The sequence below is a fragment of the Stegastes partitus genome, unplaced genomic scaffold (assembly GCF_000690725.1).
Source record: "Stegastes partitus isolate 25-593 unplaced genomic scaffold, Stegastes_partitus-1.0.2 Scaffold61, whole genome shotgun sequence".
Lineage (NCBI taxonomy): Eukaryota > Metazoa > Chordata > Actinopteri > Pomacentridae > Stegastes > Stegastes partitus.
In genome coordinates this window covers 72975-98893 of record NW_007577792.1, presented here as the reverse complement: position 1 = coordinate 98893, position 25919 = coordinate 72975, and the positions used below count along the sequence as shown (strand labels likewise).

At 43.0% G+C, this 25919-nt stretch overlaps 1 protein-coding gene across 7 annotated transcripts in view; it reads right to left on the bottom strand.

Annotated features, from left to right (window-relative positions):
- pfkpa (phosphofructokinase, platelet a) overlaps positions 1-22396 on the bottom strand; it is a 25189-nt gene extending 2793 nt beyond the window's left edge. Inside the window, exons 1-22 of one of the 7 annotated variants that reach the window (XM_008275885.1) lie at positions 22155-22396; positions 19011-19084; positions 17414-17491; positions 16322-16511; positions 15354-15519; positions 14979-15023; positions 14755-14863; positions 14465-14560; positions 13240-13332; positions 11664-11789; positions 10986-11050; positions 10672-10741; positions 8816-8962; positions 7616-7686; positions 6380-6467; positions 4243-4395; positions 3465-3629; positions 1926-1987; positions 1536-1647; positions 1097-1196; positions 739-744; positions 144-249 (exon numbers count right to left, since the gene is read on the bottom strand). In XM_008275885.1, coding sequence (XP_008274107.1) covers positions 144-249; positions 739-744; positions 1097-1196; positions 1536-1647; positions 1926-1987; positions 3465-3629; positions 4243-4395; positions 6380-6467; positions 7616-7686; positions 8816-8962; positions 10672-10741; positions 10986-11050; positions 11664-11789; positions 13240-13332; positions 14465-14560; positions 14755-14863; positions 14979-15023; positions 15354-15519; positions 16322-16511; positions 17414-17491; positions 19011-19084; positions 22155-22248 — 2216 coding nt within the window. In that variant the 5' untranslated portion in view covers positions 22249-22396. Of the gene's footprint in view, positions 1-143; positions 250-738; positions 745-1096; positions 1197-1535; positions 1648-1925; positions 1988-3464; positions 3630-4242; positions 4396-5493; positions 5647-6379; positions 6468-7615; positions 7687-8815; positions 8963-10671; positions 10742-10985; positions 11051-11663; positions 11790-13239; positions 13333-14060; positions 14157-14464; positions 14561-14754; positions 14864-14978; positions 15024-15353; positions 15520-16321; positions 16512-17413; positions 17492-19010; positions 19085-22154 lie in introns of all 7 variants that reach the window. The other 6 variants (XM_008275884.1, XM_008275883.1, XM_008275889.1 and 3 more) reach the window with 6 other exon arrangements.
- Positions 22397-25919: the final 3523 nt, after the last annotated feature.

The following is a 25919-nucleotide window of genomic DNA, read 5'->3' as shown; positions in this document are numbered from 1 at the left end:
CTTAACAAAACCAGAATAAGGGCTTATCCGGGTTTCTGAAACTGGGATGTGACGTTTACATGCACATACAAATCAAAAACCTACTCAAGTCCACCTTTACACAGTCTGTACGTGGCTGTCAGTTCAACCAGTGCGATACGTACACAAAGTCAGTCTCCCCCTTGAGCTGCACAACAGGCTGGAAGACCAGAGCCCTGCGGCGCATCCCCAGCAGACAGCAGGTGTCCTCGCTGTTCGCAAACACTCGGCCTGCACAGAAACATCACAGCGTTCAGAGGAGGAAGCACAAAACTCCAGCACAGAAACAACAGTGTGTGTGTGAACAGGGTGATGGCGGCTCTGTTTACTAGCTGGTGGACAGTATGGAACTATAAGAGGACTACAGAGAACAAAATACAAAGAGGTGATGGTACAGAAACTAATAAAAAAAAAAAAAAAGCAACTGAAACAACATGAGGTGCACAAGAAAATGTGGGGCAAAGCAGGAAGAAGAAATGTGCACTTTATTACTACAGCTCATGCTTGTACATTTCCAGATAATCGATTTGAGATGAACTGGAAATAGGCTGGCATGGCGGCTGCTGATAAAGCATCGTATCTGTATCCCACATATGCTTGGACAGGCTTGTGCGCCTTTATAAACTACAGCACAATGGTGACAACGACACACGGGGACATGGAGCTAAATATACAAGATGTAGATGGTCATGGAGCCAGCATGAAAAAATAAAGATTTACCTTCGTCTTATGACATCCATGTGTAAGGGAAATAGACATAAGAAAAAACAAAGAGGAGTTTTTACTTTAATTTGAGTCATGCAGTTTGGTTTGAAGGCAAAAAAAAATATCATATATCATTCACAGCTGTTATTCATCAAATGAGAATATATAGTCAGGTAAATTTCTCATTAAACTGTTAAATTGATGGGCGTAAATGATCAATAATTCATTTCCTTTGGTGAGGAACAAAACACATCAGAATGCCAGACTCAGTGACTCCATGACGGATCTGCTTCACAACGGCCACGCCTCTGCGGGGAGGGAGGATCCACTAGCACGGGGTCAGCTCGCTAATCACGCAGGAGGGGAACCGTACCTTGTCTGAACGTCTCCGACAGCTTTTTGGTGATCCACTGCATCGCCTTGGCGGAGATCTTGGTCCCGAAGTTGCGGTCGAACGGAGACGGCGCTCCTCCCTGTCAGAGGAATAAACAGGCTTCACTTTTCCCTTCCGTCCTGATTTATTCATATTAACATTTGGTCGGCTATCTTTAAAAGAATTTGGAGTTTTAGCTTTCTGAATGCCGTTATTTGATGCAAACCGATTCATCCTCAGAGAGCGTTAAAAGTTTTGTTTGTTCCAGTTTGATCTGCGCTAATCTCAAGACACACAAAACCAAAATACAACAAAGGCCGCGCGTGTGAACTGGGGATATGCATATTCATGACACAAATATGGGAAACAGTTTGTTCGATCGTCCTCAGTCTGCAGGAGCTGTAATGATTTATAAAATGAAAAAAAAAAGGCGGCCGACCTGCTGCATGTGTCCCAGCACATTCTTCCTGCAGTCAAACACTCCCCTCCCTTCTTCAGAGTACAGCTGGTAGATGAAGTCTGTTGTGTAGTTGTCATTGCAGTTCTCGTTCCTTCACACACACACAGAGTGAAGCAAAACGTTACCAGAGGCACACTTTGGGCATTTCTTCAGATTTCGGGTTATGTTGTGCCGACATGGTGAGTGAGAGCAGCGCTGCAAAATGTCAGCTGTTAAACTGTTGACATCACCACAAGCTCTGTTTGCTATACAAGCAGCTTAAAGCCACATACTGAGGGCTGGAAAAACTAAATCTGTCTATAGCAGAGGACTGACCTTTCACTTTTTTTTTGCACGTTATATTATGGCCTTAAAATGTCATGTTCTTACCTGAGGACCAGTCCTCTTTGAATGCTGGTCTTCATCTTCTCTGTCAGATGTTCAACATTGGCCTGTGGAAAGTAACAGTGTGTGCTGTGAGTAACAAGAGCCAGTAGGTGGCACTGTGACGGCCGTCCCACAACAAAGCCTGAATGCCCTCTGGTGGAGGAAACGAGAGACGGCCTGATAGGAAGTGAACCTGAAACTTGAGGCTCTTTTCTTTGTTGTGAGCCTCCTGTGTCCTCTGTCCTTCCTGCCTGTGACCCAGAATCACTCTTGAAACGTGTTTTTAAAATGCATTTGAGGAGAGACGTTAAAGGAGCTATAGGTGAGGCTGCACAGGTGAATTCTGTTTCTTTTCAGTACCAAAGGATGTCGGGAGCAGGACTGAGGAACGAGTGTAAAATATATTTATCAGTTAATTCACTTTTTATTTGTATCGTACTCGTGTCAGACTGAATCTGGGCTTAAAATTTTGATATTTCATCGAAATTCCGTCATTATTTATGAAGTATGGAAACAAATTACCGTAATTTCCAGACTATTGAGGCACCTGAATATAATCCGCACTCACTAATTCTAAAAAGAAAATAAGTTTTGTACATATACAGGCCGAACTTGTCTATAAGCTGCAGGTGTCCACGTTGTAACGTGAGATATTTACACAGAAAGATTCCTTAAACTTTTAATTAAATACGTACCGGTAACATACACAAATACGTAAATGCTTTTTTCTGAACAGTGCCTGTAACACGGCTGGTTAAGAAAATAAAAAATACAGCAGCCTACCAGGAAAAGTCATTGATCGCTATCTTCATCTTCCTCCTGCATTAAAACCACTAAAGTCTTCAGTGTCGGAGTTGAACAGCCTCAGAATTACTTCGTCACAAACTTCCTCAGTCTCTATGTCGTTGTCGCTCTCAATGTGACTTTCGTCTAAATCCATAAACTAGCTGCATCATTGTTTAAGCCGCAGTGGTCAAAGCGTGTGAACAAAACAGTGGCTTATAGTCCAAACGTTACGGTAATATACAGTAAAATATCTACAGTTCGTATCAGTCATGGTAACACCTGTGGGCACTCGTACAAATCATGTACATGTTTATTCTAGCTTGTTATCAATGAAAATTCAACTTTGGTTTACTTTTTTAAATGATTTAAGGCATTATAAGTGTGACACCATAAAGTAAGAATGTAAGTTAAGATTGTTTCTATAGCAGTCATAAAATCAACATAAGATTTATGCTGCACAGAAGACATTTTTGACTTCTAGCCGTGGTTGTTCTGTTTCCATAGAGGACGTTATATCTCAGAGACAAATGAACCCACAGTCAGCAAAAATGTGACAAAAGCAGGAAGCACCCAGAAACTGCTCGGGGTTCAGAAGGTTAATTCTTTGTCTCTGACTCGTGTCTCCTCGTCGCCTCGTCTACTTACATCTCTGCCGAAAGACGCAAGGAGAGGAAGTGAGGAGAGGAACTGAAAATGTGCCAAAAGAGAAGAAGTTTCTACTGCTCGTAGACTTGAATGTGTGGAGCAGCGCGTTACCTGCAGATCTCTGATGTCGAACGACTCCTCGTAGATGTACGCGGCGTCGGCTCCGGCGGCCAGACCCCCCACGCTGGCCAGGTAGCCACAGTAGCCTCCCATAGTCTCGATGATGAAGACGCGTCTCTTGGTGCCGCTGGCCGACTGCTTGATGCGATCGCAGGTCTGGCACATGTACACGAGCTCAGCAAGTCAGTATAGAATCAACACGAGCTCAATGATTAAACTGTGTGTGTGTGTGTGTGTCAGAGCTCTTGTTTAATAACATCAAAGTGTTTAAAAATCAAACCAGCAAAGACTGTGAGGATTAGAGGTCTATCAGACATTCCACATAGAAAATCAACAGCATGCTGACTGAGCAAGATGCACAACAGTCATTTAAAGATTTCACAAATTCGAGCTAAAATGCAGCTTTTCACCAGACAAGACTGGAGTCCTGCGAAGGATGAGAGAGCACATCACACGGGAGAATTCATTTATAATTCAAATGTAAGAGTGAATTTATTCTTAGAGCTGGTTTCTACTGGAGGTGAAATGTTCTGACAGTCCAGAGCTAATAACCAGTTAAATATCAGATCACAGCTGAATGTTGTAAGTTGATAACAGAGCTCTAGAAAACACTTCATCTGCTTTTGTAACCTGATAGTTGTTCAGTATTAGCACTGGACCACAACCTCCACTCATATTTATTTACATCATGTGTCATTTTCATCCTCTCTGCACAAGCATCTTGAACAAAGCGCTCAAAGCTGTGCCGGCGGCGGTTCGACTGCCTTACCTCCACGATGGCATTGAGGGCCGTGTCTGCCCCGATACTTAGATCGGTGCCGGGTACATTGTTACTTATGGTGGCAGGCAGCATACACATCGGGATGCAAAACTCCTCATAGGTAGCACGAGCGTCAAACAGCTGCAGCAGACTCTCAAAGGCCTGAAGCGGCAGTATATGAAAAACGCATTAGAGCCGACTCAGAGGGCCGTGCCGCTGAGAGAGAGGAGAGAGGTGAATCTCCCCCTCTCTCTCTCAGTTTGCGAGAGCGTATCCTGCCATTCCGGCTCTTTCCGTGTGATAGCGGCTGTGGCTTCCCTTTGGCAGAAAGGATGGGAGGATGTGAAGAGATTGTTTGGAAAAAAGACAGCGAAGAGGAGAATTGACAGAGAAAATTAGGGGGGGACACAAATTGTAGAAGGTACAGAGAGAAGAACTAGAGGAAAGACGTAGGAAGAGAAAGGAAGAGATGGGACAGAGACAGATCTGTGTGTTTGCTAGCCTCAGCAATTCGATGCAGTGACACTGCAGGCAGGACAAGCAGCACTGATCAAGTCAACACACACACACCAGGAGGGAATGAGGAAGATGATGGTCGAGCTAAGATCAGGCTCAGAGATGTTATCCTTAATACTGATGTAGTTTCTTTGTTTTTATATTAAGTTCATGTTGTGCTTTACAGAAAACACTACAAGTTGTCGTTTTGAACATAATCTTGGCACAAAGAATGTCAAGACGATTCAAAACCGGTGCGTGTTTCTAGTAGACGTACGCTACGTGTGAATTACCTCGACTACATCCAGACCTGCATGCTGTTAACCACTCATCTTGAATGAGGTGGGAGAACACACACACAAACACACAGTCGGGGAGAAGGGCAGGCAGAGCAAACATGGCGGTCACGACGCTTGTGCACCTCACAGCATGCCTCCATGTTGTCGCTCGCTTACTTACCTGAAGGGAAGGGAGGGACGCTACTCTGCGGCTTGCGTTTACCTTTACCAGTCATGCCTCACAAGCACGGATGTGAGTTTCTAATGCTTTTGGAGGAGCTTAAGGCCAGATGTGGCTGACAGATGCCATCGTAATGAGAATTTCGTCTGAATAATCCCTGATAAAAAACATACAGCGACTGGTAAAAAAGACTTGAGTGAGCGGTGTCTCCCTTCGTGGCTGGCGTTCTGTGTGAGCATGTTTGTGGGTTTCGTGTCTGCGTGTCGCTGAGTTGGTCTACTCTCGTCGCCGGGCCCCATCACTTACAGTAGTGATGGCGTTCAGAGCCGTGTCAGCGCCAATGCTGAGGTCTGAGCCCGGCACATTGTTGGAGACAGTGGCTGGGACCATGACCATGGGCACACAGAACTCGTCATATTTCCCGCGAGCCGTTAACAATTCCAGCAGTGACAGGAAGGCCTGCAGGGCAGAGCCAAGGGCTTTAGTGTCTGCAGGGGGGTAGGGAGGGAGGAGGGAGGGAGGGAGGGGGGTTGGCAGGTTGGTTTGGTGGTGAGGTGCTACTTGCCACAAAGGAAGGGGAAAGACATAAGTGGAGGGTGCCAAGGGGGAGGAGCCAGGCCTATCACAACGGACAGCAGCGAAACAGACAGGTACCACTCCACACACATCCTCAGAAACATACTGTACATACACAGAATTTACTTGCATACGTCACAGATTTAAAGCTGGTGAGCATCTAAACGGGAGTGCGTGAAATGGCTGGAGAAAAGCAGGTGGTCTCTGTTTCCAATCAAATTATTTATGGTGTTAGTTGACTTTTCAGTTATTCAGATAAATTAATCATTATTCCTCCATATATTTACATTAAAGGCAGCAACTTTAAATTGCAGTTAATCTCATTACAGGCAGAGCAATGAGTCAAGCATGGTTATGTACAGGACTACACATGGGACCATATGGCGATGTGCTGATATCAAATGGGATAAGAATGACGGGTAAGATCAACATCACATCGTTTACTGTAACATACAGCTGCACATGTTGCAATGAGTCATAACAGTGTGGCTACAGTCACTAATATTCATCACTCAAGAGCTTATTAGATTGTAGATTAAATCAAAGATGAGAAGTACTTAGTAGCAGCATCATTAACAATCTAATAAACTAACAGAGACAGAAGACGTAAACGTACCTCGAATCCACCAATAACCAGCAGTGCGTTTATATTGTGCATTCGCATCTGCTCGGCGATTTTGTCAACATGCTTTGCAGGAAGTGTTCTGAAGAAGAAAACATGGACAAAATGATTAAAATATTCACTGAAGTGCATCGATGTGAATTCGTTTCTCAAAAAGAATGCATGGTTTTATGTTTTATGAGACATAAAAGCAGACATTTGGATGGAAAAGCAGGCCTTAAACAAAGTCACAGGTCGTATTACATAAAGAATTCATCTCTAGTGAGTCTGAGGGGCTGGGATTTAGAGAGCTGGTCTTATTACTTTGCATTTCACAATTTTTCATCATGTTGAATTATTGTGTTTGTGCATGTTGTACAAACTGCAGCCTGTTAGGACTTCACACTTTCTAAATACGGAGCTGCTTTCATGTCTCGGCCAGTTTAGTGCAGGTGGAGAGACGGGACTTCACTGTGCAGAGCTCGTTTTAGACCAGAGTATTATTTTCCTAGAGTTATGATGGAGCTCTGAATGTGATGTATAAGCAAGAACATGTGAGACTGACAGCTGGTTCGGTTTCTTCAGTACACACAGTCGATTCCACTGGCGGCACACACACATCTGTCCAAGATTCAGTTCACCAAAAACACTAACTGTGCTCTATCTGTGTCTTTGTTTAAGTTTGCAGACTTCTAAATTACTCACCTCTCTCTTTCTCGCTCATGTGTCATAAAACATAGTGTTTAAGTTCTAGGAAGTGAGATGTGACTGACAACAACTGCATTAGATTCTGAAACAGCCTGGATCAATACTCCTGCATGTATTAAACAGCCAACACTGCTCATGTTACACCCTCAGCTAACGTTATCAAACATCAGTCGGTCACCAACACCTCTGCTCTGCTCTCCACCGCTTCTCCTCACAGCGCTAATGAATTTCTCATCGATGGTTGTTGCTTCTTATCGTCCTCGTCTGTTTCTGGTTCATGAATAGAAAGCTGTGGTCTGTCATACGTCTGTTAATCTCTTCAGTGTTGAAACTACTGCTGTGCTCGATGTTTGTTATACTAAACTGGCTCTGCGTCTTGCAATGTCATGAATAAGTTCAACATAAGTACAACAATACTCTCTATGTATGTGGAGTCTGCAGCACAACTGTAGGCTTCAACCCTCAAAGTCATAACTTCATCATTATCATTACAAAAAACTTTATGGACTCCAGCTTTAAAGCTCAACAGCTGTCGGTCTTTACCTTTTGGTTCCCAACAGAGAGCCGCCCTGCCCCGTCCATCCTCCGACATCAGCCCATTTAATCTCCTTAATCTAAAGGAAAGACAACAGCGACACATAAATGATCTGATGTGTTATGAAACACTCTGTCCTGTGTTGTTTTATTAGTATTTAAAACCTGACAATCACCAGTTTTGTCTTTATTTGCTTTCCTCATCCAAATGTTTAAACCCTACATCTAAAATAGTGTTTGTGTTGCTGTTAAATGCACTCCTCGTGCGTTAGCTTCAGTTGTGTATTTCCCGACACATCCTTCTGGGGTCTCAGCGCAGGGCTTGTGAAGAGCAGAGTTAATTTGCAGGAAAGACTCTTTCATACAGTGGAATAACTGCTCCGGTGGAAACACAGAGAGGTGCGGAGCAGAGAGTCCCCGAGCACTGAATTATAGAAATCCATTACTCCCTGTGGTTTAATCTTCTTAGGGTCAGTTGGCACAATTTGATTTCAGCCGGCCAGAACTTGCGCAGGATGTTTAACTAACCAGCGATATCGGAGACGTTTTGATGAAGATAAACGTTCGGTTTGTTCGTTAAGTGCTGTTCTTTGGAAGGAGCCAACCGTCGACGGAGGTGATTTAAGGTTTTTCAGTGGGAGGAGGACGGGAGAGGATAGGAGAGAGGAGTGGGAAACCAGTTCTGCCAGTTATGGATAAAAGAAACAGCCCAGTCTCAGATTACAGTTGAGCACAGGTTTCCACATAAAGCTCACACGGGCGCTGTCTGCTTCTCCCTTCCATTCAAAACTCCCTATATTTTCCCATTAGGGTGAGACTTATCGTTCCAACAGTCTGTCTCAGGACATTTGTGATCACACTCGGCGCCCTCTGTTGGTTTGCTGTGGTTCTGCATCGGCTTTGTCCGAGCAGGGCAGGGGAGGAAGAGTCAGTGTGAGAAATTGGTTTACATTAATCTGGACAGATTATCCCCGGGGCTTCCCTGATCGCTCTTTAGTCAGGAAGCAAACAGTGATTGTGCACTGCCGGACTCCCATCAGGCTAAGCCAATTCTCTCTGAGGTATTGATGAAAAAAATCTAAGCAGAGCGTTATAATTAGGTTGTTAGGGTAAATCATGAACAAATGTAAATGACAGTCTCTTTCATTTGAAGCCTCCTCTGGTAGATTCTAATGATGTGTAATGTGTGCCAGTGATGTACAAACTCACCTGTCCTTTGTAGAATCCCTCAAAGCCGTCGCTGACAGCAAACATCTTGTGCCCCTCAGAGATGCCCACCCTGACAGCCGAACGGACGGCGGCATTCATGCCCGCTGCAGGGGCGCCGACATTCAATACAGCCACGTTGAAGTTGCTCTGAAGGCATAAAACGCACAGCAACAGGTTGCATTTACATCACGGGCAGGTCTGACATTAAATGTGACAGTTTAATCATTGCAAATGCAGCTTAACTAATCCTACAATATAGCAGAGTGTGTGTTGGAGGACAGCTGATTACACTCTACAGAGGGAATCAATAAATGCTTTCTGGTGCACTCTCAGCTGCATGCTGGGCGTACAGTGGTCATTATCATAGATACAGGGGGAGCCAAACCCCGAGGCGAGCTTCACAGCACGCAGTCTGCCGTGCTGCCTGTACACTTCACTGATCTTCAGTCAGAGCTGCCTCCTCTGGAGTCGCAGCAGCAGGCTGCAGCAGCTCCTGCCAGGGTTGAACAAGTCATCCCTCTGCAGGGGAGCCAGGTGTCGTCTGATATCACTGCTCAGCAGACCGACAGCGAGTCACCTGGGCCCCACATGAAGCCTACACTGGCTACAATTATAGGCTTCACAGCAAATAAGGGCAACACAGGAAGCAGGGGAAAACAGTTCACTGCTATTTTAAAATATTAAATGAACAGCAGGAGACAACCGTGTGAGTGATGAATGCCAACACGACTAGCATGCTGTAATACACCTGTGTACAGAGAAATACCCACATTACAGTTCTGCCAAACAAGAAAAAAAACAGAAGATCTTTACTCAGTAAGGGAGCTTTGTTTTGCCAAGGTTATCTCTGAAAACAGCAGCAGCGCCGTGCATCACGACAGCTCCAGCTGAGTCATTACTGGTAGGCAGAACCTCAGTTATGAAAAATTAAGTGTAACTCCACCCACTGCATTAATCTGAAAAACGTTAAAGTGTGCAAAGGGCTCAGAGTGTGAGGAGGCAGGTTGCTCAGTCACAGGAGAGCGACACAGGATCAGACATTGTTGTGGTACAGAACCACGGCGGTCCCGAGCCATATCAGTTGGAGCCTCAGTGCAGCTCCAGTAGCCCCTGAAGCTGAAGCTTTCGTAAAAACCCAGTGCAACCTAAGGTCAGCTCACTTTTTGTCCCATCTGTTTGTGTCTCTCCTGCTTTCTAGGCTCACATATACTCCACTTTAATACAGCAGAATTCCCAATTAAGCGTTTCTCTTTTACATATTTATCTGTCAGACAATGGAGCGATGAAACAGCAACTGAGAAGCATTGAAGCTACATGTTAGCCAGCAGTGAGTCATTTACAAGTTGCTGCTCTGCACAACTAAAATCCTGCTTTTCTAAATGCAGCACTATCTGACAAACTATGTTAAAGCCAGTTCAGCTACATTTACATTTAAAGCATCACTGAGAGGGAAAGAAGCCACCTCTGATTGGGTATTAAAGTTCTGTTTTCTATAAATTTCATGACATAGGAAAGTCCCACGACTCTATGTTAGCATGAGGTTTACATTTAAAACAGCAGATTTCATGTTGAGCTATTTTTAACTCGTGACATGCTGTTAATTAACACCCGCATTGATGTGTTCCATCACCGTCTATCATTTAGTTTCCAGCTCAAAAACACACTGAAGTTGTGCAGCGGGTGGAGGAGGCTGATTCAACTCTCCAGATACAACCTGCTCTCCAGGCAGGTTGTGCAGGGAGCTGCCACCATCTGTGTGCAAAAAAAAAAAACAACTCCTATTTTTTTTTTTTTGGGTGCGTTCAAAGAGAGCAAACACAGCTGACAAGTGTGTCACTGTCAAGGAGAAGACTTACAGTTGGCAGTTCAGATTCTGGTTTACGATGAGCCAACAGTTTGTATGTCCTCAGGTTGTTTTCAAAGCTCCTGCAACAAAACCGAGGACGGTTAGTTGATCTGTTCAAACACATGTATTGCACATGTTCAGAGTAAAATAAAACATTAGAGTTAAAAACAAGAAAAAAATGGATTATTTGAAACTTGAAACAACAGAGTCGTGATGCTCTCAAACAGCACAGTGATGCACTTTACCGAATACAACCGTCTACAGAGAGCGACATCAAACTGATTTTCATGTCTTGATCTTCAAGGAAGCGTCCATCAGTCATACCTGCCCCGAAGCTTCACAGCCTCCTCAAAGCGTTTCTGGTCCATGGCCTTCTGAACTTCTTGAGTCTGCAGGAAAACAGTGATTTACTGTTTGAATTCACTATTCATACACTTCCTGTACGTACAAAACCAATGCAAAGCAATGCATGTCAGTTCTGATTAAATATCCACCATCTTTGAAGTGTCTGTTATTGGTGTAACAATGGCTGCATGTAGGACTGACTGCCTTCGAGTGTAGAGAGAGAGAGAACAATACAGGAGTAAACATGTCATCATCTGTTCATGTAACCTTGGTTTGACCTGCGATAGAACTGCATGCCTTCAAAATATCAGACAGCAGCAGCGAGATCTTTTCCTGTCGGGATCCAAACACGGCTGGTGAGCACAACTACAAAGCGGCTTTGTGTGTTTCTATGGAGATGTGTTCTCTTACATCATCATACTGGCAGTCATCGCCAACGCCGAAGAATGCTTCAGATAATCATTAACCAGACGAAAAACACAACTCTCCAGTGAGCATCAGTGCCACTCCAAACCCGATCTGTGCTGTTTTGACATCGTTATTTCAGCACCTCGTCCCCGTTGACTCTGTCTGCTTCTGTACTTCTGTAAATAACGTGAATGTGTGTGTTGACTGTGTGGTTGTGTTGGACTGCTTCCAGCACAGTGCAGCACTTACCATCTGTACACACTCCATCAGAGGCAGGCGCACCGATTGGTTCCCGCACAGAGAGACCACACAGGCCGGAGTGTTGGCTGTGGTCTCCAGGAGAGCCAGAACGGCCTCCACGCCCATACGACTGGCCTGCACACGCACACGGGGAGGGAAGGCTGCGTCATTATCACTTTGTTTATCCAGCGCACTCATAGTTTCTTTTTTTTCCAACTTTGAATCTGAAATTGCGGGAAATTTATCCCTTTAATCCACCTTTTTTTCTGCTTCAGTGTTTACTTGGTTTGTGGCGAACATGTCCTTCACGTGCTGAGCCACAAATCTGTTAATGTGCTTAACCTAAAACCTGGAGGCCTTTTCTCCTCAGGCGCACACACAGGTCTAAACAGGAAATGCTCCGGGCAACTGGAATGGTAACAAATCTAACTCAGGCACATTAGCTTAGATGTGTAAACATTTAGCATTTTTTACAAGAGTGCTGCATTGAATGGAACGGCGAGCCTGTCAATTACAGGCTAAGAAAGTAAATTAAATCATGTCTGACAACGTTATAGCTTCTAAATTCAGTGCATAATCAATTTTATATTAGGCCTGCAACTAATTACTATTTTCTCATTTTGATCAGATAAAATGCAAAAAAAACCTCTGAACCACAAAACCTGCTGGTAGGTTTAAAAGATGTCATCTATAAAAAAAATAAAATTAAAAAAAAAAGCCAAAAAATCACCATTTGTCTGAGTCACAAACTGTAAAAACATCAAGAATGGTCTGATGTGATCTTAAAATGGTGATATGTAATCTAATAAATGTATTCTATTCTGCCTTGTTTAAAATTTGCCAAAACAAAACTGTTTGCACCAGATCTGCAAGAAACAACAAATTCTGGACTCCTCCAGACAACAAGGAAGCCGTTAGTGAATCAACCTTTGACCAACAGTCATGTGACAAACATTCAGGGCTTCGTTTTTGGCTGAACTGAACTGTGTTTATGCAGCGCATATAACGAGATGAGTACAGAAACAAGACAAAAATGTAAATAGCAGAATATCTACAGCATATAAAACCACTATTGTGTCCAGCATTGACAACAGTGAACAATGGAAAATGTTGTACATGTTGATTTTAGTTTTTTGTTTGTTTTTAATTTTTTGTAAAATGAATAATGAACAACATGATGATTTATATTCTTTATTTATTTTTTAATTTTTATTTCAAACGAATAAACGCTTAAAAATAGATGAAACAAATGGAAAATAAAAAATAAAAAGCCAATTTCAATATAATACACATTTGACTCTTTCGAAAAGGGATAGAAAGAAGCCTAGACTTGTCAAGTCCTACCGCTGTTTATGACATGTTACACGGCACAAAAGACATGTTGGAGTTCTCTGTCCTTGTAGCCACGGCTGTGCTGTTTGCATAGAGGTGCAGGATTTTATAGTGCAGTTAAGAATTAACCAGCGCCTTGAGGTTCAGAAGGTGAATGTAGGCCACTATTCTGACACAGTAAAGTAAAAAATCCTGAGATATGAGATGCTGCTTTTGCCTGATAAAGCAGTTCAACAACTATCAAAACACTTACCAGGATGCGGTCGAAGGCAGACGGGGTCCCTCCTCTCTGCACGTGCCCCAAGATTGTGACTCGTGTGTCGAAACCCAAGCATTTAACAACGAGCTGGGAGAATAAAAGACGCAGCGTTTAGCGGAGATTGTGGCATCGTATTCTTCTAATTGCTACTGTAAATTTAAGTGTACTTAATAATAAGAAGAAGAAGTACTAATTTACTTTAAAAAATTAAGTCTGCAAAAAAACTACATTGTGCAATAAGTGTATATGACAAATTCATACATCAATGAACACACACACCGAAACACCAACACAATATAAAAGCCGAAGAGAAGGGGAAACAGCAAAGCACAAGCAAGCCATTCTAATTTTTCAGTCATGTTAGCAGGGAGCCCCTAGCTCATACACGATCCCAGGCAAGAAATTAAAACACAAATATTCAGGTATTGTAAAAGGAAAATAAAATGCTTTACAAATTAAAAACAAAACTGTTAGTCATGACATACTGTGATCATCCCCCCATGAGCAGATTTACAGTGCAAGTGTCCAAACATATACATATTTTAAAAAAAACTATGTGTGAAGTAGCTACAAGTACATGACATTTGATCTGACAAATGCCTGGGCGTGAGGTTTAGTGAGGAGGGTTCTTACAGCAAGGAGTAGTATTGTGAAAGCCGTCTTACCAAACTAGCCAGTGTGCCTGATAGAGCATTCCAGAAACACAGCAACAGAGTCAAAGCCACACCAGGGCAGCAGTACAGTAGTAGAGGTCATACAGGAGGGAGTCGAAACTGGAACGTGTTGCACTTGGACACGAGAGGCTCTGTACTTACATCCTTAATATAGTCAGTGGTAATCGCTTTGTTGCTACGATCAATCGCCCCTTCGGCTACAATTATGATATTCAGCCTTTTCATCCCTGCTCGGTTCTACAGGGAGGGGGCGTGGTGGAGAAACAACATGACAGAAAAATTGAGAGCGTGGCCGTGACGTGGGCTTTCAGAAGCACGGGGGCCCCGACGATGGCGGCAGCAGCCTGGGAGCCGATTCCTTGACGGGCTGGATCTCGTTACGGCGGCGTCCGGCCTTTTGTTTTTGCTTGTCAACACTTTGTAATAAAGAGATCGGCATCGCGTGCATACTCAGAATACCGTGGCCGTCTGGCTCAGTAGGCTGGTCTCCATCAGTCAGGTCTCCATGCTTCTGGCTTCCCCTTTCTTCACACTCAAATACTCACATCCTTGACAAAACTAGAGGTTATAGGCTTCCCGTGCCTGTCAATGGCTCCCTCTGCAACTATGATTATGTTCAGCCTTGTGCCCCTGGAACGGGTCTGAATCACATTGTTTTCAAAGCAGAAACAAAACACCTCACATCAGTCTTCTCTCGCTAATTAAAAGGCAGGATTTCCTTGTAGAAGAAAAAAAAAGTTATGCAGGAGAATAACAACGCTGTCGAGTTACATAAAACATCACACGGACGCCGGTATTCTACGCGTCAGTGCAGAAACAAATCTGATTGTGTTACCGCCGATAGCTTCTGGCACATCTTCTCCTCCCAGCCATCCTCCGGAGGCATTTCAGGGATTAACACCCAGTCTGCCCCGCAAGCCAGGGCGCTCACCAAGGCCAGGTAGCTGAGATAACACACGCAGACAGAACACTTTGTTTATACACAGGCCATAATAAAGCTCCGTGTCTGCCGTAGGAATTATGCTTTCGGATCTGCTACGAAGTTTCATGCAGTCTTACCCACAGTGTCTGCCCATGACCTCCAATACAAACGTCCTCTGGTGGCTGAGAGATAACAAGAGAAGGTATGACTCAGCGTTTTTAGTGATACAGGACAGGACTAATGTGCTCAAAAACATTTTGAAAGATGATTATAAATGGAGTTGAAATGATTGTTGATGATAACTTATTCAGATTTATGACTTATAGGAAACATAAGCACAATTTATTACAGCACAGCTTCTTTCTATTCATTTTCCATGATTGCGTGACTTTAAATTTAACAAACTGAGTGTGGTAGGCATTTAAACAAAGCACAGATGTTCATGTTAGAGCAGTAAGCATCCTATTTAAGACTATAAGCTGCTACTGATCCTCCTCCATCCTCCGCCTCACCTCTGTGCAGTCGTCATAATTGCGTCCACCACCTCGATGATTCTGTGCAAAGCCGAGTCGGTGCCGATTGTCATGTCAGTTCCACAGAAGTCGTTATCGATGGAGCCGACCATGCCCACGATGTGAAGGGCCGAGTACTTCTGGACGGAGTCTTCCTCAATTGCACCTGATGGGATCGGGAGGTTGACGGTTGACGTACTGTGTTTTACGGTCCACTTCCACAGATTCTCACGGCTTGTTGTCATAATATCGTAGTACTGGCAACAGTGGAGGCTGCTGAGCTAAGGGGAAAACCTACAGCAACACCACCGTATTTATAACAGACTGTGTGTTTTATTCACATACAGTCGTGACTCGATGATCCGACGCTAAATGTAAAAACCTTCTTTTATGTCGGATGGCAGGCTGTCGGATCATGACGTCGCTTTTGAATTGTGCTTCAACAGAAATATTTGGAAAAACAAAACAAAAAACCCACAACAAGCAAACAAGCATGATGGGACCCGGAAACTAATGTTTAGTTGAACAACCCTTTGAGCCAATCACTGAAGTCAAGTGTTTTCTGTAACTCTCAGTCAGACTTCTGCACCTGTTGACAGGTATTTTGGCCCACTGCTCATCAGCAAAGTGCTCTAATTTGACAGTTTTGTTTGTTTTTTTAATTATTATTTTCAACCACAATTCAAAAGCAATGTCTTATTTCACTAAATTACAATTTCGCAAATTTTTATTTATTATTACTTTTTTCAGTTTCTGGTTATCTGAGTGACTGTTGTGGATTTTACCTTTTCTTTAATGGAAGACATCTGAGGACTCCTACACACACAAATACTAACTAATGCTGGCAACAGTAATGCTGCTCAGTGTGGAAACAAAATACTTTAAGTGGTGCCCAAAATGATTATACCCTAAATTATAAAAAACGCCATCAGAACAAAGCCAAGCGGAGGTTCATGTTTCTCCACTACCTTGCTCCACCAGCTCTCCCAGCAGCCCGCTCCACTCCTCCCTGAACAGGTTGGCTCCAGTCAGGCTGCCATCTCCACCGATCACGCACAGGTTGGTGATGCCGCGCTGCACCAGGTTGTGAGCCGCCTTCAGGCGTCCCTCGTGACTGCGAAACTCTTTGCAGCGGGCGCTGCCGATGACAGTCCCGCCCTGGTGACAATAAGACAAAGATGTTAAAGCGTCTTGAGCTAAAATCGCTCTCCTTTTCTTGTTAACGGAAGTTCCTTTCATGGCTTTTACAGCACAGTTTTGTGCACTCGGTGTTGTGTGGAGTTCAGTGTCTTGCTTGAGGATACGTTGACAGGATAAACACTGCTGATGAACTCAGTGTGGGGATGTTAGGGGAAGACATCTCAAACCACAAAACATCTTTATCTTCTATTTCACATGACTTACAGCTTCCTCTTTACGCGTTGCTGTCTGCAAGCGAGAACTGACTTTGATGTCTGTTGTTTTATTGAGTATATTTTTCAGTTTAACCCTCTGAACTCCAAGCAGTTTGGTGTTTTTTTTTTTGCTCCTGTCACACTGTGGGCTCATTTTCCAGTGTAGTATAAAGTCCTGCACCTCTATGGAAGAAGTAGAGAGAAACTAGAAATGTCTTTTGAGCACTATGACACGGTTTAAAAAAAGAAAAGTTGCTCACAGGTGTTACCAGCACTGGAAAAAGTGTTCGCTTTACCTGCTACAGATACTTTACGACTTACATTTAACATTCTCTACAAATGTCTTCATACTATCGTGCAAACCAGCTCTATGAGAGTATGTTTTGTTTTTGAATTTGTTGAAATATCATGATTTTAATCCCACATTTGGTTCATTTTCTTGACAGAACTGTAGGTAACACATGAGTAGTTCAAGGACCAAAGATAAAAAACTGGACAACTCTTTCTTTGCTCTAACAGATGGCCTTGATGACAACTTCTGGGATTCAGAGGGCTAAAAACGTTAGAAATAGAATAGAACTGTTTCGTACACAGATGAGAACTGATTTAAACTCCCTGCAGTAATTTCATTAGATGTGTGGAATGCTGCCCATGATAATTACTCACCACTTGTAGCATGCTGGAGACACTTTCCCATGTGGCTTCCCTTATGTTCTCCCCACCGTCCACCATACCCTGATATCCCTGATAGATAAAAAATAAATAAAAAGAACCATAAGCCTCTTAGTAAATAAACGCTGGAGCTTAGCAAACAAACACTCTGAACAACATTATGCTAACAGCTGGAATGAACTCAGTGACTCTCAGGTCATCATAAAGATTTCCACCTAAAGCAAAACCACAGTCAGGTAAGTTTATCCATCCTGATGTGGTGACCTGCAGAGGCGTGCAGGTGTACGCCCACAGCACCGCGCTACCTGAGCGGGAGGGAAGGTTCGTACGAGTCATCTAAAGCCTCGAGTCGGTTACGTAACAGCACGCTGTGAGAGCAGGACCTACACATACACAGATGTGCTGGGATCACGGGACGAACAAGCAGCGCTTCCCAAAGCACATCCGACATCTGCTGCAGGAAAATAAACATCCCTCTGTTCCTACATGCAGGCTGATGTCAACGTGCAAGAAAAGGCAGAGGGAATGGCAGCATGAATGTCTTCACAAATCAGTCTGAGATTCTTTGGCCTCTTATACGTCTGTGTTTACACTTTTTGGCATTTACACATTTGAAGTGTTAAGACTTAACATTATACAATCATATATTTCAAAACAAATGATTGTGAGTATTAGAAGGCCTGCACGATTAACTGAATATTAATCACAATCATGACTTTTTAATTTTGATTTTAATATTGACATCGGGGCTGTAAGGTGGATCAGTGGTTAGCACTGTTGCCTCGCAGCTAGAAGGTCGCCAGTTCGCATCCCGGTGAGGACACCCGGGATCTTTCTGAGTGGATACTGCATGCTCTCCCCATGCAGCGTGGGTTCTCTCCGGGTTCTCCAGCTTCCTCCCACAGTCCAAAAACATGTTGAGGTTAACTGGTGATTCTAAATTGTCCGTAGGTGTGAATGTGAGTGTGCTTGGTTGTCTGTCTCTAAGTGTAGCCCTGTGACCCCCTCGTGACCCCTGTGAGGATTAAGTGGTGTATAGATAATGGATGGATGGATGGAACTTCACTAAGAAGTAGATAAAATCAGTTGGGTCCACGTGGGTAAATCTGACATTAGAGCGTCTTATTTTTCTATTACCAGAGTCGTTTCCGGTCACACGGCTGTCTGTCCAGTGCTGTGCTGCAGCAACTGAGTGGAGACGATCGGGTTCTTTGTGCAAAGTTGCCTCGCTAGCATCTATCGAAGCATTTTAGGTGCATCTGTAATATTATAGGGCTTGTTGAAAAGTAGATGCTCAGCAAGTGAAGTGTTTGGGTGCATATTTATGTGCAGGAGATGCAGTGAACTTAGGAGAACTTTATGTCTACATTAGCAGGAATGTAGCACAACACAGAACAGAAAGCAGTGTTCTGTTTATGTCTGATACATATAATAACTGTGATCTAAATCAAAATGACTTTGTTCAGCATCATCGTGCCGGTGTTAGAATGCAGACTGATGTTTTCCTGCACAGGCTCCATAACTACAACACCAACTCAATGACTTATTAACTGTGGTAGAAATGCCTAAACAGTGAACACGAGAGTCTCACCTCATGAATGAAATAAACTTTTGCGCCCACATACAAGCCCATTCGAACCACGGCACGTACGGCAGCGTTCATGCCTGAAAAAGAAAGAATTAAAAAAGAAGGAGAGGAACTGGTTAAGACTGTGTTGAGCAGGGTAGAAAGTGAAGTAGACGGAAAACACACAGCTACAACTTCAGCAAGTCATGGTAAAAGCCTGATCTGTTGGTGACCAACAGTTCAACATGCACGGATATTTATTTCATCTCTGTCACAAAGATACGCTGCTGTGAAACAACTCCGAGGATTTATGCATCTTGCATCTATGTGACATCTGTGTGCATGTGAACGCCGCGTTTCTATGTTTGTACTGTCTGTCTGAGGCCTGAGCCAGACTTTTTTTTTCTCATCGCAGAACACTGCCATGTTTGGTGAAAAAAGTTCCCCAGCTCCTCCTCCAGCCTCTCAGCTCCAAGCCAACAAACCATCCAGAGCTCCGAGGCTTGAATTTAAATGTCGGTTTAGCTAAAAAATAAAAAAAAAGAAAAAAGGTGTTTTAGCCACAGCAGGCCGACAGGAACTTGGCTGGCTGTTGGAGAGCTACACAACAGAAGAAAGGACTGAGTTTTCTCTCTCTGTACAAACCAGCGAACAGTACAGCTCACACGCCGACCGAGCAGAGCTGTTACTAAGCAACACAAAGGTTTAGGCCATGAGGGCAGTGGGGGAGAACTTCAGAAGTGAGCCTGTGCATCTGTTTTCTTCCTTATGGAGTCAGCTAAACATCCATAATTATTAGAACAATGCTGCCCAGTGTAACAACGCATGACCTGTTGACTCGTTACATAACTGTGCTCAGAAAAACAGCCCGGTTAACTCTCAGGAAGGCACGAAACAGAGCCTGAGAAAGACAGGAATTAGAGATTATTATCATTATCACACGGGGGTATCTTTTTCTTGTCGAATTTTTTTGGAAGTCTTTATCCAAGCTGACAGTCTCCTGTTCTGCATGACTGACACTTTCTCCTGCAGAGAAAAAAAAAACCGAGCCAAGGCTACACAAAGCCCTCTGACGCTGATGTTCAGCTCCTGTCATGCATGCCACGGCCTCATTGGTTTGCTCTGGGGCCGGCTTCGTGTGTTTTTTCTGCGCGTTGTGTGTGTCGTGGGCTGTCGTTCTAAAGCAGCCCCAATAAAGATCGATTCATGTCTCCTAAAGCAGCATGAGCGGAACAAAACGACACGACAGGTTGATCCGTCTAACGAAGACATTCTGACAGCAAAACAATAAGAAAATTATGTCAGAATTCCATTTATATAACAGTGATTTTCCATAAATGAACATTTTGTACCAACACATTAGGGCTAACACTGTCAAATAATCTCTCCTCTTTATTTTCCTGGTTAATCTTTGTGGCCTCTAAAATGTCAGAAAAAGGCAAATCAAAGCCAAAGATGAAACCCTAGCATGTTCAGTTTAGTGGATAACCCAAAGATATTCAGTTTAGTCATAAAAAAGTAAAACCAGTTCAGAAAATAAATCATTTCAAAAGGCTGAAATGAGGGAATTTGAACTTTTTTTTTTCGTTAAAAACTGATTAATTCATTATCTTAATGGAGGGCAATTGATTTATTAGCTCACAACTAATTAGTTAATCGATTGATTGCTGCAGCTCTGTGCACCACCTGTGCACCAAAGTCACATCATGGTTGTGGCCATTAACTTATTTGTATTGCAGAGAGTGAACAGCGTTTATGTAGATTACATATTAAAAGTCAGTTTGATCATGGATTTGATGCAACTAACGAGCTGGTAATTGATCATCAGCTGTTAAAAAGATGAGTTAAGGTGTTGATCTGATGCTCAGAACTGGGGAAAATAAACAGATTTTATCTCCAAAATTAATGTCAGAGTTTGATTGAGTTATCTAATTCCTTATGAGCAACACAGCGGGCAGATGCTACTGAAACAGTGTGTGTTGGTACAGTCAAATGTATTAAAGAAAAGGCAAAATGCACAATAGTCACTCAAATAACCAGAAACTGAAAAAAGTAATAATAAATAAAAATTTGCTAAATTATAATTTAGTGAAATAAGACGTTGCTTTTGAATTGTGGTAGAAAGGAATAATTAAAAAAAATATTAATAATAACTGTCCTGGACAAATTAGTGCACTTTGCTGATTAGCAGTGAAATCCAAACACCTGTCAACAGGTGCAGAAGTCTGATGGAGAGTTACAGAAAACACCTGATAAAGGGTTGTTCAATGACATATTAGTTTAGGGGTCCCATCATGCTTGTTTACTCTTTTTGTTTTTTTAATCTATATATTTCTGTTGAACCACAATTCAAAAGCAATGCCATGATTTTCATTCAATTTTTATTTATTATTACTTTTGTCAATTTCAACTTATTTATTTAAGTGACAGCTGTGTGTTTCCCTCTTTAATGGGAGGGTATGAATAAACGCGAGGCCGCCTGTAGGTGTGTGCTACAGTGGGGCACATGACCAGGGTTTCCTCTCTGACGCAGTGGGAAAGACGCCGCAGAGCTTGTATGCAGCTCATCACGTACACAGGATACAGACATCCCATCAGTGGGCCACACGCGGCTCGGCCAAAACCTCCAGCCTCAGAAATAAACACGTTACAACAAACGGCTTTACGGCTTTATATCACATTACTAAGCCATGAAGCAGGACCGGCGGTGCAGCGATGCGGCGAGCTGCACTTTTTTGTCACTTCTTCATCCAAATCAAGTTTACTGAGGGATGATTAACATAAAGCCGCTACTCTGCATTAACCAGAGCCCCGTGGAAAGAAAAAAAAGCGCCACGGCTCGACCTTGACACCTCCCCGAGCTGCCAGTAGCGATGAAATGCCTCCGAATCACTGACAGAGGATGCTGCTGCTGCTGCTGCTGCTGCTAGCGAGCTAGCTGTCAGGTTAGCATGCGAGCTAACTGGCTTCCTGGATGAGCGGTACAGTAGACTAATATCCCGCTGAGTGTCAACTGCTTCACAAATCCCCACCAATAAAAAACAAAGCCCTGCAGCCTCGCAGACAGCCCAGCATCACACAGCCGGAGGTTTTCCTCCTCCGTGGGCCTGCCTCCCCTCTCACAGCGGCGCATACTGTACGTGTGAGACTGTAGCCGGGTCCTTTTACCTTGAGCATCCCCTCCGCTCGTCAGCACCGCGATGGCTTTGCCCGCTCCCGACAGGTTCTCAAAGAATATCTTCTTGCTGTCTGGCTGCGCCATTTTCACAGCGGTACGTTCAATGTATGTCCCAGTCCAGTGCGTTAAAAAACAGAGCAGCGGGGGTCCACAACGGTTTCAAAATGTGCTGGAAGTGATGAAGGGCAACCGTCGTCGGCCCCCTCTACCTATGAATGCCCGCTGTCCTCTCCTTCTCCCTGTTCCGCATCTAGTCGCTGATTTGCATTGCCTGAGCGTGGGAGAGTGATTGACACGACTGTGGACCAATCAGATCTTAGCTCCGGTCGCCTTCTCTTGACTTTGCACCAATGAGAAGAGAATAAGCTCATATGTGGGCGGGTCGACGAGCAGATGATGCCAGTGTGCTTCCAGCTTTTATTACTGAGGTGTAAAGCCACCACATTATTGTGAAGTTTAATTGGATAACAATGACATTATTAGCATTTATTGTTACTATTTTATTATTATTTTTAGTAGTAGTAGTAGTAGTAGTAGTAGTAGTACTAGTAGTACATGTTTTGAAAAGTGCCATCCATAAGTGCATAGCAAATAAATAACAAATTATAAAATAACAACAATAAAATAGCATAAAAAATCATGTAAGACTATCAAGATAAAATATTCATAAAAAATATTCAATAAAACCCATTAAACATTAGTAATACTGAAGTGTTTAGTCCATATATGGCATTTGCATAGAAACTATTTCTGAATCTATTTGTTTTTGTTTTCAGTGCTATATTTAATATAGATGTGTGTTAAATGGTATAAGTTAGGGGTAGGCGATGCTGCAAAATTTGGTATCGATCCGAGTACCAAGTAAACACAAGGCCAGTATTAGTATTATTATCACAACAAAACACAAGACAAAGATGGTAGACAAATAAATATTATTTGCTCCCTTGTAAAAATATTACTGGAATGTTTTAGATTACATTTTTGTTTGGGGAGTCCCCTCGTCCTCCTCCCTCCATTTGCTTTGGAGCTCAGAGTTTTCTTTTGGGTGTGTTTGCAAGCATTTAAATAAGTTTGAGGTGTTGCCACAATATCGATCTGATACCATGTAAATACAGGGCCGGTATTGCCGATGTCAGCATCGATACTTTTCACTTACAAAAGCAGCTTATCTATCCTTTATCCTTGCTCTTCTTCTCTGCAGTTTGCTGAGTGATGTGACAGACAGCACGTAGGTAACAGTGCAGCAGGGAGGATGGGGAGGAGACACATGCACAAGCACTAGTTGCTGAACATAGAGAAGAGAAACTGAAACTTGAGTATTGAATCCATCACATTAGTATTGATGCGATACTGAAACCAACATGGTATCATCGCTATTGATACTTTGGATCGATGCGCCCACCACTAGTATAATTGTGCATAAAGTTTTGAACACGAGCAGAAATCTTACTGGAAAACATACTATGAGCTAGCACGATAATATTACCTCATTTACATATGAACATATTAATCACATACATGTGGTTCATGAATGAGGTGAAAAAGTGCCACATGCACATTTAAAGAGGTCACTACCTGTCCAGGTGTCCCCTGCCTTCACCCTGAGTCAGCTGGGATAGACTCCAGCCCCCCATGACTCTAGTGAGGATTAAGCGGTGTATAGATACGGATGGATGTTGATTCTATTTTTTTTTATTTCATTTTTTTGTAAAATGAATAACCAAAAACACGATGATTTACGACATGTTAACGTTGTTAAATGGCAAAAAAGACATGTTAGAATTCTCTGTCCTTGTAGCCATGGTTGTGCTGTTTGCATAGAGGTGCAGGATTTTATAGTGCAGTTAAGAATTAACCCCTTAACTGGTTATTAAGTGTAGCCCTGTGATAGACTGGTGACCTGTCCAGGTGAACCTGCCTTCACCCTGAGTCAGCTGGGATAGACTCCAGCCCCCTGTGACCCTAGTGAGGATTAAGGGGTGTATAGATAATGGATGGATGGATGGATGGATGGATGGGTGGACTTAAACCAAAAGACACACAACAGGACAGCAGAGTAAATCCAGCCTATATGTGTGTCGTATTAAATGAGAAACTTTGATCTTCATGAGAAAACATATTTGAAAGCAGCACAGAATTACTGAGAGTTTCCCTCCATTATAGTTCATGATGTATTAAACCGAGTGCCAGAGTTTTGTATTGTCCTTTATGTGAATAGATGCAGATAATATAAAAATTCACCAGAATGCAGGAAATAAAGTGTCTGACCTCTAAACTCTCTACTTAAGGTCCACAAATATATGTGATTGTGTTTTAAATGGTTCTGAAGTCTGATTTCTTCTGCTTCAGAGTCCACATGAAACATAAAGCTTCAAAACACAGCTTGACTCAGAAACCAAATTGTTTGCCTTTTTTCATTCTTTTTTTTTGCCTGAAGGTCATATTTACAACTGCATCACTGAAACTAGCTCCTGTGGCCTTTTATGATGCAATGAGGATGTGCTTTTGTTTCAGTCTGACTTAAAAACCTTTTGACCCAGGACTGTGTCTGAGTGTTGTCTGGTTTTATTGTGCTTCAACATCAAGAGTCAATTTGCTCAAAATCTCTCCTGAAAAACCTGAAACATGCAGTGAGGGAGGATTTAGATTTTGGCTCACTGTCTCCATCATGTGGCTTCAAGCTCAAACTACAATGACAATGAACAGCCTCCCTGTCCCATGTGTTTGATGCTGACACACTATAAAAGTGTGTCGGTTTAAGCGGTTGTTTATTTAGTACATATCATCAAAAGCTGAGTCATGATCTTCACCAACGTCACTGCTCTCAGATAGATGAGTGTAGCTGTTAATCAAGCTGTTCCTCATTGTTAGTTTCTGTTCCTTGGTGGACTTTTCAAACCACCATGAGTCTGTTTCATAATGAAAGGATCGTGATTAAAGCTGCAGTAGTCAGATGTCTTGGTGAAGAAAGAAAAAATCCAGAGTGTGGAAGTACAGCCCTCCTCCTGCCAGTGACGAGCACACACTTTAAACAAGCACTTGTGTCTCCACCAGGGATTTGAACCCCAACCATCTGCTTGAAAGGCCTTTGTTTAGCATATTGTTCCAAAGCCTTTTTAACACTTTTGTTTGCAGAAACATGAAGATGTGTAATTTGATGAGCTTAAGTGGCCTCATGGTCCCAAAGTAGCCCCACCACATCCTGCTCTCACTTCAGACCCTTTCAAACAGGCGTCTTTTCTAATGTCTACTGAACGTTTTCATGTCTGAATGCACAGTCGGCTCACTTTTCCATAGCAGTCACATCATTTCTGTATCACTGGACACGAGTCACAGTAGTGGAGAGACACACACACAAGCTCAAACAGTACCTCAGGTTATGAAGTGATTGAGGAAAGGCCTTCAACAGACTGAGTCCTTCCTCTGAGTTTATCACATAACTGCAGCATCAGACAGCAGCAGCACCTACATGAGCATCTCCAAGTGAAAGAGTGGTGTACGCTTGTTCATGTGGAGCAACAGCACCAGTAACCTCATTAAGTAAATTTATTTTGCCAAACATAGAGACCAAATCAGTCCAGGCCAGAATCCAATGGCTCGTCACACTGCGTACTTTTGTTCAGTTTGTTGCTTCCAGCTGTTTCTAGGAGTCTCTTGTCTTAGTCAATTAAACACTTGGATTATTTATTGTACAGTTGAAACCAGAAGTTTCCACACACTGCATAAAAAGACACATAACCTTTTTTTTTCTCACT